This window comes from Rhodotorula toruloides, assembly GCF_000320785.1.
Source record: "Rhodotorula toruloides NP11 unplaced genomic scaffold Scaffold8, whole genome shotgun sequence".
NCBI classification, from domain to species: Eukaryota; Fungi; Basidiomycota; class Microbotryomycetes; order Sporidiobolales; family Sporidiobolaceae; genus Rhodotorula; species Rhodotorula toruloides.
Window position 1 is genome coordinate 498,796 of NW_015622968.1, and position 15,952 is coordinate 514,747.

The 15,952-nt window shown below is 61.7% G+C and overlaps 8 protein-coding genes across 8 annotated transcripts; 5 read left to right on the forward strand and 3 right to left on the reverse strand.

The window, feature by feature from the left end:
• Window positions 1–301: 301 nt before the first annotated feature.
• RHTO_07874 (uncharacterized protein) lies at window positions 302–4,149 on the reverse strand (the record flags this gene model as incomplete). The annotated part of the gene is made up of 8 exons (XM_016421529.1): window positions 302–1,885; window positions 1,944–2,150; window positions 2,208–2,342; window positions 2,403–2,909; window positions 2,970–3,068; window positions 3,126–3,355; window positions 3,417–3,841; window positions 3,905–4,149. 8 exons carry the CDS (start codon window positions 4,147–4,149, stop codon window positions 302–304), a joined length of 3,432 nt encoding a protein of 1,143 aa, XP_016274122.1.
• Window positions 4,150–5,194: 1,045 nt separating this feature from the next.
• Window positions 5,195–6,783, forward strand: RHTO_07875 (uncharacterized protein; the record flags this gene model as incomplete). The annotated part of the gene is made up of 6 exons (XM_016421530.1): window positions 5,195–5,200; window positions 5,260–5,682; window positions 5,746–5,852; window positions 5,917–6,112; window positions 6,166–6,397; window positions 6,452–6,783. 6 exons carry the CDS (start codon window positions 5,195–5,197, stop codon window positions 6,781–6,783), a joined length of 1,296 nt encoding a protein of 431 aa, XP_016274123.1.
• A 1,293-nt stretch (window positions 6,784–8,076) lies between these two features.
• Window positions 8,077–9,439, forward strand: RHTO_07876 (uncharacterized protein; the record flags this gene model as incomplete). The annotated part of the gene is made up of 4 exons (XM_016421531.1): window positions 8,077–8,186; window positions 8,245–8,385; window positions 8,452–8,637; window positions 8,695–9,439. 4 exons carry the CDS (start codon window positions 8,077–8,079, stop codon window positions 9,437–9,439), a joined length of 1,182 nt encoding a protein of 393 aa, XP_016274124.1.
• A 424-nt stretch (window positions 9,440–9,863) lies between these two features.
• Window positions 9,864–10,580, forward strand: RHTO_07877 (uncharacterized protein; the record flags this gene model as incomplete). The annotated part of the gene is made up of 1 exon (XM_016421532.1): window positions 9,864–10,580. One exon carries the CDS (start codon window positions 9,864–9,866, stop codon window positions 10,578–10,580), a length of 717 nt encoding a protein of 238 aa, XP_016274125.1.
• A 126-nt stretch (window positions 10,581–10,706) lies between these two features.
• On the reverse strand, window positions 10,707–12,447 carry RHTO_07878 (Choline transport protein; the record flags this gene model as incomplete). Its single annotated transcript, XM_016421533.1, has 7 exons — window positions 10,707–10,830; window positions 10,919–11,141; window positions 11,201–11,522; window positions 11,607–11,756; window positions 11,822–12,067; window positions 12,141–12,161; window positions 12,274–12,447. The coding sequence occupies 7 exons, from the start codon at window positions 12,445–12,447 to the stop codon at window positions 10,707–10,709; spliced, it is 1,260 nt and encodes a 419-aa protein (XP_016274126.1).
• Window positions 12,448–12,859: 412 nt separating this feature from the next.
• Window positions 12,860–13,821, forward strand: RHTO_07879 (MFS sugar transporter; the record flags this gene model as incomplete). The annotated part of the gene is made up of 7 exons (XM_016421534.1): window positions 12,860–12,916; window positions 13,012–13,060; window positions 13,126–13,196; window positions 13,254–13,273; window positions 13,336–13,441; window positions 13,503–13,532; window positions 13,633–13,821. The coding sequence occupies 7 exons, from the start codon at window positions 12,860–12,862 to the stop codon at window positions 13,819–13,821; spliced, it is 522 nt and encodes a 173-aa protein (XP_016274127.1).
• Window positions 13,822–14,018: 197 nt separating this feature from the next.
• Window positions 14,019–14,544, reverse strand: RHTO_07880 (CsbD-like family protein; the record flags this gene model as incomplete). The annotated part of the gene is made up of 3 exons (XM_016421535.1): window positions 14,019–14,032; window positions 14,097–14,361; window positions 14,509–14,544. 3 exons carry the CDS (start codon window positions 14,542–14,544, stop codon window positions 14,019–14,021), a joined length of 315 nt encoding a protein of 104 aa, XP_016274128.1.
• A 722-nt stretch (window positions 14,545–15,266) lies between these two features.
• RHTO_07881 (uncharacterized protein) lies at window positions 15,267–15,940 on the forward strand (the record flags this gene model as incomplete). The annotated part of the gene is made up of 5 exons (XM_016421536.1): window positions 15,267–15,278; window positions 15,380–15,463; window positions 15,574–15,627; window positions 15,710–15,787; window positions 15,854–15,940. The coding sequence occupies 5 exons, from the start codon at window positions 15,267–15,269 to the stop codon at window positions 15,938–15,940; spliced, it is 315 nt and encodes a 104-aa protein (XP_016274129.1).
• Between the last annotated feature and the right edge of the window lie 12 nt (window positions 15,941–15,952).

Below are 15,952 nucleotides of genomic sequence, written 5' to 3' on the forward strand. Positions count from 1 at the left end.
TTTCCTTCTCTTCTCTCGCAGGCGATCGCGCGCTTGCCGAGGTTGGTCAGAACGAGAACGCTGCGATCCTGGCCTGTTGAGTAACTGTTCTACACCCTCCTCCTCTCGCTTCCGCTTTACTTCTCTCCTGGGAGACGCGCTCAGGCGAGCTCGCTGCGCATTGCACGAACGTGAACGGCTCTTGACGCACTACCTTTACGTGCGTGCGCGTGTCGATGAGCGACTGGCAGCCTTCCAGCGAAGCGGAATGCGTAAGAGGCTCGCCCGGGCGTAGAGATGTTCGACAGGGTCTTTTGCAACATCAAGAAGAAGTATCTACAGCAGTCTTGCACGCCCTCGCCTTAGCCTGCCGCTTCAGACGAGTCTCGCCCGCCTGCGACAGCTTTCCTTGCCGCCCGCGCTCCAACTCCCGCAGCTCAACTATCTCGGCCCAATCTGCCGACATCGAGGCGGTGACTCTCCCGGTCGCCGTCAAGGTCTCTGCGATCTGGGAGAGGTGGAGGCGCAAGGCAGCGAGGTTGGGCGGGAGAGATGGGCTGGCTGCGAGGTCGCCGAGTCCTGCGCCCAGCGCCAGGATCAGAGGCGCCGCAACAGGTGGTTTGATTGAGGCGGGCATGGCGGTGCAGATGTAATCGCGGGTGGAGAGAGGAGCGTGGGAGTTGAAAAAGGCGAGGACTGCAACGGCCTTGGAGACCGTGCAGGTTGCGAGATGGGAGAGGTATTGCGAGTCGCTGAGCTGGTCCAGCGACGTGTCGAGCGAAGCATTCTTGGGAGAATCGCTCGCGGGGGACGCCATGGCGGAGGAGGTGCGGGAGGAGAGAATGTAGTCGGCAAAGGCGGGCAGGAGGATGAAGGCCAGGGGAAGTCGTACGTTGAAGCTGGGGAACATGAAACCGGTGTGCGCCGACCATTCGGACATACGCAGCTGCAATTGCTGCGAGAGTTCGTGTGCTTCGGCTTCTTTGCGCAACTGCTCGGCCTCATCCTCGCGGGCTGAGTCGGACACGGGCTCACCGTCTGCGCTAGTGGATGACGGGGACGGCGGTGTGCTGGTCATCGCAGTAGAAGAAGTTGGGGCGAGGGTGAGAGCCGAGACAGGCGAACTCGTCGCAGCTGATGACGGCGGAGGGTGTTCTTCGGTCGACGTCGAGAGCCGAGCTGTCGGTGACGACGGATGTTCCGGTGTAGGTTCGGGTGCGGTCGATGCTTGTATGCCGGCAGTAGGAGATGCGGGACGGGCGGGAGAGGTCGGAGGAGATGGTGAAGAGGGTCCAAAGCGGCGCGACTTGCCCTTGACGTTCGTGCGGTCCGCCAGAGCAGTTCGCTTGGGCCGCTCCATGCCCTTCGGAGCGAGTGATACGGCCTGATCTTTCCGTATGTCGTCCCTTTGCTTCTTCTGAGCGGCAGCGGCGCTCGCCTGCCCTTCGTCCCGCAGCTCGCGCATCCGCTCACCCTGCAACGACCGCTTCGACTCTGCTAGCAGGCGCTTGATCTCCTTGTGCCCGCGCACCTCGACCACTCCCGAATGGAAGCCGAGGTTCGCCTCGGAAGCGATGAACCGCTCGATGTAGACGGCGGGGACGGGTAGCTGCTGCTCGCCGGCGTCGGCGTCATTGCTGCCGCGGAACGTCGACATTGCTGCTGTAAAGTCGAAGGGAGTGGAGGCGGCGAACGTAGAGGGGGTGAGCGACGAGAGGCGGTCGAGGAGGGTGAGGTAGGGCGAGTACTGCCAGATGCAGTGCGCAGGAGGGTCGCTGCTGATGGGGATAATTGTCGGCGACCGCGAATCGCCGAAGATGGAGGACTTGTCGGCGCCGAGGACGGAGCAGGTGAGGTAGACGGAGATGAAGCGGTACCGATTGGCGTAGGTCCAGCGGGCGATTTGCTGTGCGTGAGAAACGTCAACCAGGTGTCGCTGGATGATGCAAAAGGGAGTGACGCACTGAGGCTTCGGCTGCGAATGCTGCATCGACTAGCCACAGCTTGCGCTCCTCCAAGCCCGTCGATCGGCGAAAGAGCGAGCGGGACTGCCGCGGGTAATAGAGCGCGTATAAGATCTCTTCGAGCGAAGCGTTGTCGACGTGCTCGCTGTCGAGCCGGTCCTTGACGGGCAGGACGCGATTGATCCCTTCGACAAGGAACGAGAGAAGCTGCACGAGCAGAAGTAAGCGTCTCGATCAGTGTCGACGTACCAAGCTCGTACGCACCGGTCCGAGAACGAGGGACTCCCAGTTCTCGATTGAGGCGCCGAGGAAAGGACCTCGAGGCGGTTCCGCATGACAAGACGTCCTAGCAGCCTCTTCGGGCGGCGTGAGAACCGACGACGAGAGGAGGGTGACGAACTGGGTGCTGAGCATTAGCGCGCTGCTTTTAGGAGAGAGAGAGGGGGGGATGCCGCTCACCGCGTCGAGAACGGGCGAGTCCTCTTCCGTCGGCTCGGGCAGACCCAACGCTCTCCAGCTCCGCAGGACATCCTCGACCTCCTGTAACTGAATCCATGCCATCCCGAGCTTCACTTCGAACCTATCCGCCGGCCACAAGTCCGAGTACGGCTCGACGGCATAGCCGGACTTGAGTCTCGACGACAACACCTTCGTCGTCTTCGTGAGGGTTGGCGTTCCCTGTACGCCCTCGCATTCGACGCGGGTGTCTCGGATGAGGTCGGCAAGGGCGTTGCGGCGCTCAGAAGGGGATGGACGCGCCGGAGGTGGAGGAGGATCCGGGAAGTCTGGTTGGGGGTATAAGGGCGCAGGGGAGAAGATGGGCGATGTGGAGTGTGGGAGAGCGCGAGGCGATTGGGCGAGAATCTCGAGGAGGAGGAGCGTGGCATCGAGGGAGAGGGGAGAGGAGAGTTGGTCGGAGATGGTCGAGAGGAAGGTGTCGAGTGAACGCAACTCGTACGAGATGAGCTGCGCCGACTCGGTGAGCTGCCTGCGAACGCGTCCCACAACGAGAGAGTGTAGACGCACAAGAGACGCGGAGGCGAAATCACGGCCGAAGAAGCGGCGCAGGTCCGTCGGTGTCGCTGAACCGAAGGTGGACGAGAAGGCGGATGACGACGCGAAGAGCTGCGCGTTTCATGCGAGTTAGCTTGGAGACACACCTCGAGAAGAACGAGGACGAACGGCGGAGTATTCTAGCGCAGCGCCACGGTTCCTCATGCCCTCCCACACCGCAGGTCCCAGCATCTCGACCTTTGCGACTGGCGTATGCAGCCCGCTTCCCGCATCTCGCGCCGCGGCATGCTCAAGTACCGTTGAGCGCAGCGTCGGTATCCGGTCAATGCTTGGATAGGCCAGTCGGAGGTCGTCCTGGACGACGATGTCGCGGAAGAGGAGTGGACGATCGAAGACGGCTGAAGGTTCACGACCGGCGTCAGGTAGTGCGACTAAGAGCACGAGTGTCTCGCAACGCACCGGCGGAGTAGACCACGACCCTAAGGGACGAGACGCCCTTTGTCCTGCTCGTCGCGTTCTTTCTGCACTTGCCTTTCCTCCGCTTCCTGCTCCGAGCTCCGCCTGACCGCGTAGCACCTGCTGCACCGGCCTTCCGCTTCCTGCCGCCCCGAACGCCCTCCTCGCATTCCGACTCGGACTCCTCGTCACTCCCCTCGACTCGCTCGACACGATCGATCTCGGCACCATATTCGTTCAGCAAGTCTATCCGTGCACGCCCGTTGAGAGCGACGAGGTGGAGTCGCTGGACAAGCCGGCTCGGGAGGACAGTCGTGGGTTTGATTTTGAGAGCGTCGAGTTCGGCTAAAGCGGCCTGTTGTTCCACAGCTGCTTCGGCGGTGAGGAACGCGGAGGGAAGGGGAACGAGAGGGAAAGGGGCTACACCACTGCGAGCCACGAAAGCTGTCAGCCACGCTTGGCGCCGCATGGATGGGAAGAAGATGGCGCACGCATCGTATCCCTGCGCACTCATTGCCGTCCGTAGCCGCTGAAGGTCCTGAAATTTCCATGTTGTACGCGGCACCGAAAGGCCGCGCTGTCGCAGCCATGTCGCAAACTCGGTCGAGAGAGCGAGCGAGACGAGACCTGGGGCGTTGGGGATGAGAGGGAGGGCGAGTTCGAGTTCGCGGCGGTCGGGAACGAGGGTGAGGGTACCGTCGCATGTCTGAATGGGTGCGCTCGGTTTTGGCGACATCGCTGAACGGGAGAGAGGACAGGGGCGAGTAGGAGAGAGAGGGAGGAGGCGGAGTTGGGCGCGTCTGCTTCTGTCGATGGTCAGCGCTTCACATAGGCAGTCTACAGGGTCTAGGAGGTCTCCCTCACCTCAACCCGCGCCCTCAAACCCACTGCAGACCGCCTGTTCGCACGCGTCGGGTAAGGTGGGGGAGCGAGGTGTGCAGAAGAGCGAGGGGACGCCAGGAAAGCCGGCTGCGTAGCTCGAGGTGCTCACTGCAAGGAGCTCAATCAGCAGCAGACACAGCAGGAGATTGGAAGCAGTCAAGTCGAGAGCGAACCCGCGAACTCGCACTCTCGCACTCTCGCGAGTCGCGCAGCGGCGTGACAGACCTCTCTCGCTTGTCACATTGCCCTTGCTTGCCTGTTAGGCTGATTGATGCCTTGCCCGCCTTCTGAGCGAGCCGCTCACCGTACTATCGACCGTCGGACCGCTCGCCAGCTCCGCGCCGCCGCACCTGCTCCCACTCCCCAACAAGTCCAAGCCCTCCCTGCTGCGTTCCGAGCCCTCGCCGCCCTCTTACACCCACAACCGCAGCGCTAAGTCACGCAAACATGCCTGCCGATCGCAGCCGACGCCGTTCGGCACGCAGCGGGCGAGGACCAGCAGAGGGCGCGTCGTCCGCCACGGTGCGTACCGCTCCATTCCTCTCGCAGGGCTCGGTGACCTTCCAGGACCCGTAGGAGAGGCAGAAGCAGGCGAAGAAGAATGTGCAGGCGGGAGGAACGCAGACGAAGGTGACTTTCGCGACTGACTTGTTGTCCTGCTCGTCGCGCATTTCGCTAATCACTCGCTCTGATACGTATGACGCGGACGCGAGCCCGGCAGGGAACGGAGGGAAGAGCAAAGAGGGCAAGACGGAGAAGCTGGAACGATGGAAGAACGTACGTCTCCCCGTCCAGACTTCCGGTCACTCTTGCTCACGTTCGAATTCTTCCAGGTCTTGAAGAGAGAGTTCCCGAGAGACGTCGATTTTGAGAGGCTCAAGCCGGACCCGACTATTCCCATGCAGGTGCGCAGCATCATTGCAAGCATGCAATCGCTCACCGCTGAAGCTCTTCCATGGTGCAGCCCCCTCCCTCGGCAGAAGGCGAGCGAATCGACCCCGAAACCCTTCTCAAGCTGCTGTGGAAGGTCGCGCAAGATACGCCTGAGGAATACAAGATCAAGATCAAGCTGACGGAGGTTGTCAAGGAGAAGAAGGCGGGCGCGGACGCGAACAGCAAGGGGATCGCCCTACCCGAGTCAAAGTCAGATGGCGACCCGCTTGTCGCGTTTGAGCTCGACGTCACCGCCGAGGAGTTCTTGAAGAACTACGCGCACCTGAAACGACCGCTCGACATCGAAGTGTCGGGAGATTGGAAGGTCGTCTCATCGGACGGCATCATCCTCGCCCTCCACTTGACAAACATCCTAGGCTTCTTGCTGAACGACTCGTCGAAGGGTTTGGAGGAGGCAGAGAGGATGGGGGCTTGGATTGAACGGGAGATTCTCGTGCGTTCCCTTCCACGCTTATCCTCACTCTCCTTCCTGATCATGCGTCTTCTCACTCAACAGGCTAACGGCGGTGCTCCTCGAGCCGCGACCAAGAGCCGGCACGCGTCGTACCTTCGCAAGCCCGACCCGCGCAAAGGCGCAACCCACCTCTTCGCCTGGGCGCCCGCGTTCGTTCCCCACCTCTCACTCAACTACAAACCTGAACTACGCTGACAACGCACTCTCTTGCAGGGGTCACGAAGAGCCCGCCCAGATCCGAGCCTCGAAAGACATGAGCGCCGAGTACGTCTCGCGCTTGGGCGAGAACATCTCCATCGCCATCGAGGCAGTGATCAAGACGCTCTCCATCATCGAAAATGCCGCCTACCAGGTGCTAGTCAAGAACTGGAACGAGAAGCTCGCCGGATCCTCGTTCGCGGTCAAGATGGCGCGTACGATTCCCTCTCTCCCCCACACTGTTCTCACGCAACCCCCTTACAGAACAACCCATTCTGGCGCCACCAAGGCCTCGTCATCGTCCACAACCTGCCCGCCGACCCTCACATCGACATCCTCGACTCGAAGATCGTCATGACCGCCATGCTCCCCACAGGCGACTTCGAGGGCGGCCAGCTCACCCTCGAATCGATTGGCATCAAGTCTGAATACCGGCCTGGGGACGTTGTCTTTGTAAGAAGCTGGCTGGTGAAGCACGCGGTACTGGCTATCTCGGGTGCGCTTCCTTTCCCTCTTCTCCCAAGCTCTCCACCTGACGCTTCCGACACAGATGGCGATACTCGCCACAGTCTCGTCTTCGTCTTGCAGGACAAGCTCGCAACGAAGGGCGGCTTCGAGGCGGATTGGCAGGGCCTTGCGACTGGCGAAGCCGCCTTCGGCTCGAGTACGAACGAGGAGGAGGCACGGCGTAAAGGCGATGCCGAGGCGCTGAAGGTCCGGCGCGAACGGGAGATGGAGCAGGAGATGGCGGAGGCTGGCAGGCGCGGAAAGGGGAAGGGGCACGCGTCAGCGGACGACGTTGCCCGTTGGGAGGAGGAACGGCGGCCGGTTCCGGAGCGTGAGGAGGACAACGGACGGATGTGGGTGGACTCGCCCTTCTAAGTATGCGAGGGACTCTCTCCCTTCCTCGTCAGTAGCTCAGCTGACATCGTTCGCGCTCACAGACTTGCGCTCGCCATCCTCCTCTCTCCCCTCGACTTCCCTTCCTCTCTTCTTCTTCCGGCTAGACGACAGTTATGGACGTCTCATTTGCGCAATGCAGTACTTATGGACATCAGCCCGCAAAGTCGCCCGTCTGTGCTTCTCCACCTCGCGTCTCTCCTCGTCGGTCCGCCTTCAGCTTCTCGCTTCCACCGCTACGTCTCGCTCTCCTCGCTTGCATTCTTACTCAAACAAGCTACTGCCGCTGCTGTGCCGCCGACTCGCCCGACAATGCGCTACGCTCTCGCATCGCCGTGGACAGCCTCATCAGCAACGACAACAGGCGTCATTCCGCGAGATAAGGAGCGGTGAAGGCGGGGAGCGGGCATTCCACCACCCAGGGCGCCCTCGAGCTCGCCATCATCGCCTAGACCCGCACGAGCCGCCGCGACGCCGACTCAGCAACCTCTCGCCATCGGGACCAACACAGCTGGCTCGGCCGCTACGAGGGGCAGTGCGAGCGATGGAACGGGTGCAGGGACGAAGAAGGGGCCACATGAGATGCCTGGAAGTGTCGCGGGCCGGGTTGTGCAGGTTGTTGCTTCAGCCGGTCCTTCGTCGTCCGGTGCGTCCCCACGACAATCCCTTCTGTCGTGATTATCCAGCTGATCCTGCTCTCCTACGCTCACAGCACACCCGGTCGTCACGCGAGTCGGCTGCCACACGCCTACGCTCTTTACACCTCATGCTGGCCCTTCCTCCCGCCCTCACACACCTCTCACCTCGCTCAACCCGCCCTCGAACGCGCCCTCGAACCTTCAGCGACAGTCCACGTCGACCACCGCACTCGGACCCAAGAGCAGCACCGGCGAAGTGATCGTCTCCTCCCACTTCACCGCCAAACACGCCCCTCTCCCAGCCTCGGCTTCCTCCTCTTCCCTCGTCATCCCTGCCAAGCGGCACTCTCCCTTTTCACGCAAAGGCGAAGAGCGCGCCTCTCCTCCCCGCGCCGCCGGAGCGGAAGAAGACGAGTTCGACGAATTGGACGAGGATATCGAGAATGTCGATCCGGTCAAGGCGCTCGCCTTCCTCCGAGTGGTCAGGCGGCGCTCTTCTTACAGCAGCAGCGCGAGCAGGAACAGACGAGGAGGAAGAAGCCTCGTGTTTCGGACGATTCGGCGTACGAGACGGCCGAAGCGGGAGGGAGCGGAATTGAAGCGGAGTTGGAGAAGGAGGAAGTGCCTGAGAGCGAGCATGAGGGAGAAGGGGAGATGTTGTTGGATACAGTGGCTAGGACGAGCCCGGGGGAGGGCGGAGCGGTCTCGAGGTCGTCGGGACAGCAGGCGCAGGCGGAAGGTGGCAACGTGCGTTCAGCTTTCCTCGATTCTCTCTCGTCCTTGCTGACGGATCTTACCGGTGCAGCCCTCGTCGCACATCGCCGTCGAGCTACTCCCTCCGTTCGCCGAACGCCGCGTCGCTTATGCAAGGGTGCCTCGAGATCGCAGAGAGCGGGACGGGCAGGTCAAAGGGCGGGCGGAACGACGGCGATTTGCGCTTGACGCTGTGCGCAAAGGCCTCTTTCCCACCCTCGCGACTCACTGCTGACCCGCCTCGCACGACTCGCGACAGCTCCTACGTCAACGAACGACTCGCTGAGTACCGCGCCCAACTCCTCGCATCCGGCACGCAACCCTCCGACGTCCAGATCGAGACCGAGAAGCGCGCCAACATGCTCGAAGCGTCACTCGAAGTGGCGGCGAGCGGAGGAGGGAGGAGCAGCATGGGAAACAACGAGGACTTTTTGCGGCAAAATCTGTGCGTCCGTTCTTCCCCCTCGACGAGCTCGATGTACTGAACACTTCTCTTGCACAGCTCGTGGCTCGACACTCGCATCGCCAAGCTAAAGGTGAACCCATCCGCCGTCTCTTCCGCCCCCCGCCCTCCGCTTCCCAATCACCGCGTGTCCGCCCTCCTTCCCTCCGACATCGCTCCCTATCCGACGCACCAACACCCTCTAACTCGGCCGTTCAGTCCCGCTCGCCCCGGCGGCTTCTCGCCCGCTCCGGCCTATCGCCCCTCGCCGACACTCGCTTCGGGACTCTCGAACCGCGGTATGGGAGTTGGACCGGTACCGCAGAAGGCGAGCTCGGCGACTAGCGGGACCGAGAGCCAGAATAGCGAGACATCAGCGGCGATGGCGGCGAGGAAGGGTCGCGAGGAAGCGCAGGGCGACAATCGCGAGCAGATGGAGGCGGTCGATGCGAAGGTCGCGACGCCAGCGACGGCGCGCTTTAGGCCGGCGGGAGGTGCTGCGGCGGAACAGTCGTTCCAGGGCGACGGCACGACCCTCGCGGTCTCAGCGAGCGAGCGCGCCGACTCGACACGGACTCGATGCCAGCCGGACGCGCACGAGGACGTTTCGGCCCTCTTCGACGGCGTTGACTTCGACGGCGACCTCGACACGCAGGAGGAGAGCCTCGAGATCGTCGAGTCTCCCGCTCCTCGTCCGGCCGCCGTAAGAGCGCAGAAGCCCCCTTCCGGTCTCCGCCTCGGTGCGCCGGCCGTGCGGCTTGACAGTCCGCCTCCTCGATACGAGCCGCCTCAGCAGGGCCAGTAGCCCGCTCGACCTCCTTCCCCCGCCGCCCAGAACCGCACCGTCTCGGCTGTCTCGACCGCGAGCGACCTTATTATTGAAGAGCCGCGCGCTACCTTCGCCTCGACAAGCATTGTCCCCGCAATGCAGCATTACAAAAATCTACTCGCGAAGTCGCCCGTCTGCGCTTCTCCAGCCTGCCAGATCTCCTCGTCCATCCTCCTTCGATCGCCACGTCTCGCTTTCTCTGCAGTCCTGCCCGCCCAGATGAGCTACTATTTCTACGGCGCAGGCGCTCCGCTGGCCTGTCATTGTTACGCGGCAGCTGCTTCGGGCGTACTACCCTACCTTGCGAAGGTCCTGGTCGGTGGAGAGGGCGGCTCTTGCTCTCTTTCTCCTCGCGCGTTCACTGCTGCTGAACCTTCTTACCACACCGCTTGACTCAAAAATGGCCCGCACTCGCTCGACACACTCCGCGACCCGCTCCGCCACTCGTCAATCAGTTCAACCACTCAAGTACGGCTTGTCGAACATCCACCACCACCGGACCATCACTACAGCGGAGAAGAGGGGCTTCTCAAAGAGCAAGAAGGGCAATAAACCTCTCACGGTCGGCGCAGGCGCCAAGAAGAAGAAGTCGCACGCTGTCGGACGCTCGAGGCCGATGTCACGCCGCCCAACTCGCAGGCGTACAGCTGTCTCGTCAGTCGTATCGTCTCGCGTCGCTCCCGACTTGCGCAACGAAGGCGAGGAGGATGGGGACGACGAGAAGTCGAGCGATGAGGACGTAGACGAGGAGGAGTCGAGCGAGGAGGAGAACGCGCCGAGTCGCCGGAGCAAGGTCAAGGAGACGTGCGAGCGCAAGCAGAGAAAGGTGAAGACGTTGCACCGCCTGAGCAAGATTGAACTCGTCAAGAAGGTAGAGGACATGATGATGAAGCACGGCGACGAGGTCGATGCCCTCAAGCGCGAGATCATCAAGGTCAAGGAGAAGCTGAGGCGCTACAAGAACAAGAAGAACGTCGATGTCGGAAGCTCGAGCGACGCGGAGCTGGAAGAGTGGCGCCAAGCGGTGTTGGAGGAAAGCGACTTGTCGAGCGGAAGTTCAGACGACTCGGGCCGGTACAAGCCAGGGAGGAGCCCGTACAGGAAGGTTAAGACGTGAGGGTCGGTAGAGGAGGAGTAGACTTTCGCATCGCATTGCATCGCATTGTCGCTCTTTTCGTGGACAGCGCGTACAAGCCGATGAGTGCGAGGAGAGCAAACCCGACTGCGGGCGAGTCGAATCAGGTCAACGAGGGAGCAGGCGATAGTATGACAAGTTACGCACCCTCATGCCGAGGATGGCGGGAACCGTCACTTGGAGGAGAAGGGCGTTTACGGGTACGCGGAGAGTGGGATTGATCTTGCCGAAGCTGCGACGCGAGAAAAGCGTTAGCGTTCTTTGTAAGACAACTAGCGCACTTTAGAGGACGACGCTGAGATTCAGGAGAGCAGACGCACAAGAGACTGCCAGGGAAACTACGGTCACGGCTCATCGACAAAACGGCGCAGGACGAGGCGCAGACAATGCCGATGCAGGCGAAGGCGAGAACGGGCAAGTTGAAGACGAAAGCGGCAGTCGATCCGCGTAGGCCGAACGAGTCCTGGAGGATCTGAACTATCGGAAGCGGGCTTGATACGACGGTGTCGATGTCGAGAATGCTGAAGAGGAGGGCGATAATGTCTGCACGTGCACTTGTTCAGCAAAGGGTGCACGAGATGACTGACGAGAGGAGTACTCACCGCAGAACCCGACGACGCCGACAATCACGGTTCCGCCGACGACCGCGGTGGGCGCAAGGCGTCCGGCGTCGACGGCTTCCTCGCAGAGGTGAGTGGGGACGTCGTAGCCGATGATGGTGAAGGAGCTCTGCAGCAAGCCGATGAGGAAGACGAGGTCGCCGTTCGACCAGCCGGTGCCGTTGTAGAAGCCTCCGAAGACGAACGAGGGCTTGGCCTTGACGGGTGCGCAAGCGGCAAGGGCAATGATGGTTGCGACGACGGTCGAGATGTTGATGATGGCGAAGCTGGTCGTGCAGCGGTCGAAAATGCGAACCATGTAGAGCTGCGGGTGGAAGGCGTCAGATCGAGGTCTTTCAACGCGTCCGTCTCGAGGTTTATCGTGGGGACGTCAAGGGAGAGGACTTGCGTTCGTAACAAAGAACGAGAAGAGCGAGAAGAGGAAGCAGACGACGAGGTGCCACGGCTGCTCGACGTAGTCGGGGTGGAAGGCGGCGGCGAGACCGAGGCATCCGGCCGAGAGGATGTACGCTCCTGCAGCAATCAAGGCCCATCCACCCTGTGGTCGAGCGTAAAGTCAGGCTCGCGGTATCGTGAGTGAAAGGAAGAGACGGCAGAACGCACGGCGATGTTCCACCAGGCCGTCCAGTATGAGAGGAATGGTGCCCATCGCGGCGGCGCAAGCTGGAAGGACCACAGTGCCTGTCCTGCTGCGTGAGGCCATGCCGAGCAGAGCTCTGCGAGACTCAGCGCGATGCAGATCGAGATGAGAGCGACGGCAAGCCAGCCCCAGAGCGAGGCGACAGGTCCGCCCGAGAGGAGTGCCGCTCCGAGAGAGCTGTTGATAGCTGTTGAGGGCGCTATGTTGGCCTACGTGCGAGACCTGGTCAGTACCGGAACACGAGGAAGCGTTCGAAGGAAAGGAGGAGGAGAGCAAACTCACGAACAGGAGACCGAGAAGAGCCTGTTCATTGTCAAAGCACAGTCACAGCAATGAAGGGAAGGAGCAGGAGAAGTCAGCCGCGGTCAGAGGAGGATCACGTCGGGGTAGCATCCTGCAAGGCGAGGAGACGCACCCAAACCGACATCGACACCTTCAGCTCTTGCTTATGTCCGGTGAGCTCCTCGTACGTGCCAGCGATCCCTCCGACGGCCAACACCTTTGAGCGCAGCTCTTGCTGTGCGGGACCGACGCCCTCGTTCGACATGGTGCGGGATTTGCTCGAGTCGAGAGAGCGGACGGCGGCCATGCTGGGGCGGTGTGCGCTGGTTCCACGGGTGCTGGAGCAGCTGATGGAGTGTACTGGAGCGAATGAAGCATCGAAGGGGCCGCGAGAGAGGCGGGGGACTGTTGCTATCCCGGCGGCCAGAGCAGTGCAAGCGCCAGCCAGTGCACGTGCCCACAGCAGAATCATCCGGAGCACTTGGCGAGGCTCACGATTGCGGAACGCACGACGCGCAGTCTCGCCGCCGTCTCTGGCTGACTTCCCTCGCGCTTCCTCGTCTTGCAGCTGGGTATTCAGTGCTCCAGCCTTCTTTACTATCGATTCTTTTGGCGAGGCTATCCACAAAAATCTCGTTCACATCGAATGAGGCTGACCTCGCAACAAAACAGGTCGTCGGTCGCTCCTCCTCTTCACCCTCCCATTCCTCTCACTCTTCATGTTCATTGCGGGTTCCGGCTTCTACCTCCAAGGCGACAAGAACCAGCTCGCGATGGTACGCACGCCTTCGCCTTCGCCGCCGTCCGCTCGTTTCCTCGTCTCGTCGTCGCTTACTTCTCTTTCCTGCCCCTCCCCCTTCCTTCCCTCCAGGTCGTCACCGGCGTCTACATCTTTGCGGCATCCTACGGACCCGGAGCCGGTGCGCTACCGTTGTTAACGTGCGAAGACGAGCTGGACCGCGCTAACCCTCCCTTCTTCTCACAGGTCCCGTTCCGTTCTCGTACTCCGCCGAGGTCTTCCCGCTTCAAGTTAGGGAGATCGGAATGGGTCTTGCCGTACGTTCACAATTACCCGCAAGAGAAGCAGCTGGGCTGACTGTCCTTCCCTCACAGACCGCCATCACCTGGTTCTTGTGCGCCCTCCTTCCCCTCCTCCCTTTCTTCCGCCTTCGCACTGACCTCTCCCGCTCAACAGCAACTTCGTCAACGCCCTCGTCTTCCCTCTCCAAATCCAATCGTGGGGCTCAGGCCCGGCGTTCTACTGGTTCGGATGCTGGAACATCATCCTCTGGTTCCTCGTCGTGCGTTCTCTCGCCGCTCTCTCGACTGCATGCCCGTACTGACTGCTGTGCGGGGTGACAGCTCATGTTCTGCCCCGAGACGAAGCAATTTGTGCGTGGTCCTCTCCTCACTCTCCCTTCATACTCCGCCACGCACGGCCTCTCGCGCCGTCTTCCGCATTCGCCAGCTGACGTGTCCCTCACTTTTACAGACCCTCGAAGAACTCGACGAAGTCTTCAGCATGTCCACCTCGCGCCAAGTCGCCTACGGCCTCGCATCTCCCGCCTACTGGTTCCGCCGCTACATCCTCCGCCAAAAGGTCCACCGCGTGCCGTTGCATGAGTACCATCCGTCGGAGGAGAAGGATAGGCCGACCGTCGAGCATCGGGAGAAGGTCTAACGAGGAGAAGGAAGGAGGGAGAACAGGAGGAGGCAGTCTTGTATATAGCGTCTCGTTCGTATCGCTTTTGAGTACCCACTCTCTCTCTCGCTGTGCATACGCAACCCACTCTCGCGCATCGCTCCGTCATCCAGTGACCGTATTTTGTACAATCCAGTCGAATCGTCGTCCGAAGGGTCTGTTCGAGAGCAGAAAGGCTACGAGTTGGCGGCTGTGAGCGCGCGTAAAATGTCAGCCAAGCGAAGGGAACCTTGTAGAAGAACGTGACGACCCACCCTGCTGCGCCTTGCCCTTCTCCTCCTGGGCAACTCCCTTCGCCTCCTGCGCCTTGTCCCCCGTGACCGCACCCAACACCCTATCCATCTTGCCCTCCAACCTGTCCGCCGTACCCGTCGCGTACTCCTGCGCCTGCGCCATCTTGTACTCGGCGTTGCCGGCTGCGCGTTGCTCGTTGCCTGCTTGGGAGAGGGAGGAGATGCCCGTCGCGTCGCCGACAGTCGCCTTGATGCTGCCGACCGTGGCGTTCCAGTTGCCGGTGGTCTGAATGAGCCAGGCGAGAGCAAGCAGGCCGGCAGGCAGCGAGTGATCGTGCAAAGAGCGTGAAGGGTGAGGAGGCGAGCAGGCGAGGCAAGTGGGATGCGAGGAGTCAGCGGGACTCGCCGAACAGTGGCACGGGCTCGAGCGCACCTTGGAAGGCTCGTTGCTGCTAGTCGCGTCGCTCATGTTGGCTTTGTTGGGTGAGGAGGATGAGGAAGAGCCGAGCGAGTGATGACGCCGGCGAGGTGGGGCCAGAGGGGCGGTGCAAGGGTGTCGGCGAGTTGAGCAGAGGAGCGTGAGGCGAGGAGTCTGCTAGCAGAGTCGAGGAGAAAAAGCGGAGCGAGAGAGGTGAGCGAGAGAGAGGAAAGGAGGAGACGGACTCGGCGTACGAGAGCAGTTGCCCTCCCCACGTCGTGCGACGGCTGCAGAGTCTGATCCAGCCCCCAGTACATTGTTTTGCAACCGGCGTTGAGCGTCACAAGGCGTACGAGAGCGTGAGAAGCGAGAAAGACGAGGAGAGCTCAGGCTTGACCTTCGTAAGCAGGCGACGACGGCCTTTCTCGCAGTTCTACCTCGCCTTGGACACCTGGGTAGTTCGTCGTAGGCATATGGAAGTATTTTAGAGCGAGTAATGAAGCCACCGAGGTCGAACGAGGCATACATAGTCAAGAATCACCTCCTCCCCTCGCAGGCTTCGCTCCCGCTTTGTACACAAGCTCGCGAGTCGTACGAGCTCGTCGTATCGCTTTTGAAGAGCTCTCCAGACTCGCGGACTGGCGCGCCTGGCCTGTTACTGCTCGTCACACGACTGGTCTCTCCCGCTCCCCACCTTGCGCTTCCCGCGCCTTCCACCTCTCCCTCTCCCTCTCACCTCGCCTCGAGCCATTCGCGAACCAGAACACTCAGCCATGTCGACCTCTGTGAGCACGCCCACCCTGTCCAGCTTGCGAAACGCCCCTTCGAGCGCGAGCGAAGCGGGACTGACCTCCGCGGACTCCTCTTCTCCTCTCGACTCGCGCAGCACCAGCAGACGGAGCAGCAGGAGCAGCACAAGGCGGTCGGACACCACCGCTTTCATGGCCACTCGGACGCGAGGGAGGCGCCGGTGAGTCTGGCTTGCGGTCGTTCCCCTCGTCTCGGTCCCACACAGGACGAGGCAGACGGGGTGGAATTTCGAGTTGCAGGTTCCGCTCACCTCTCGCTTGCTGTTTGCAGAAGACGGACTGCATGCGCATGCACCAGGAGGAGGCGCGCGACGCCGAGGAGAAGGTGCGTCTCGCCTCGCCCTCTCGTTCGTCGTCGTTGCGCTGACCTCGCTGCTTCGTAACACCGCGTGTGCTTCGTCGCACAGCTCGCCCACGACGAAGTGCACGACTTCGTCGGGCAGCCGAACGACCAGCTCGAGCGTGCCCGCAACGTGCTGAAGGACGTGCGTTCGCTCGCTCTCCTCTCTCTCGCTCTCTTTCCGTCGCTGACTCCCTGATTCGGCTCGCAGCCCAACTCCCCGCCCGACGCCAAGCTCAACGCGCTCGACAACGCCGAGGCGCTCCCGCACGGAGGATACCTCGTCGGAGACCTCTGAATGGGTAGTAAC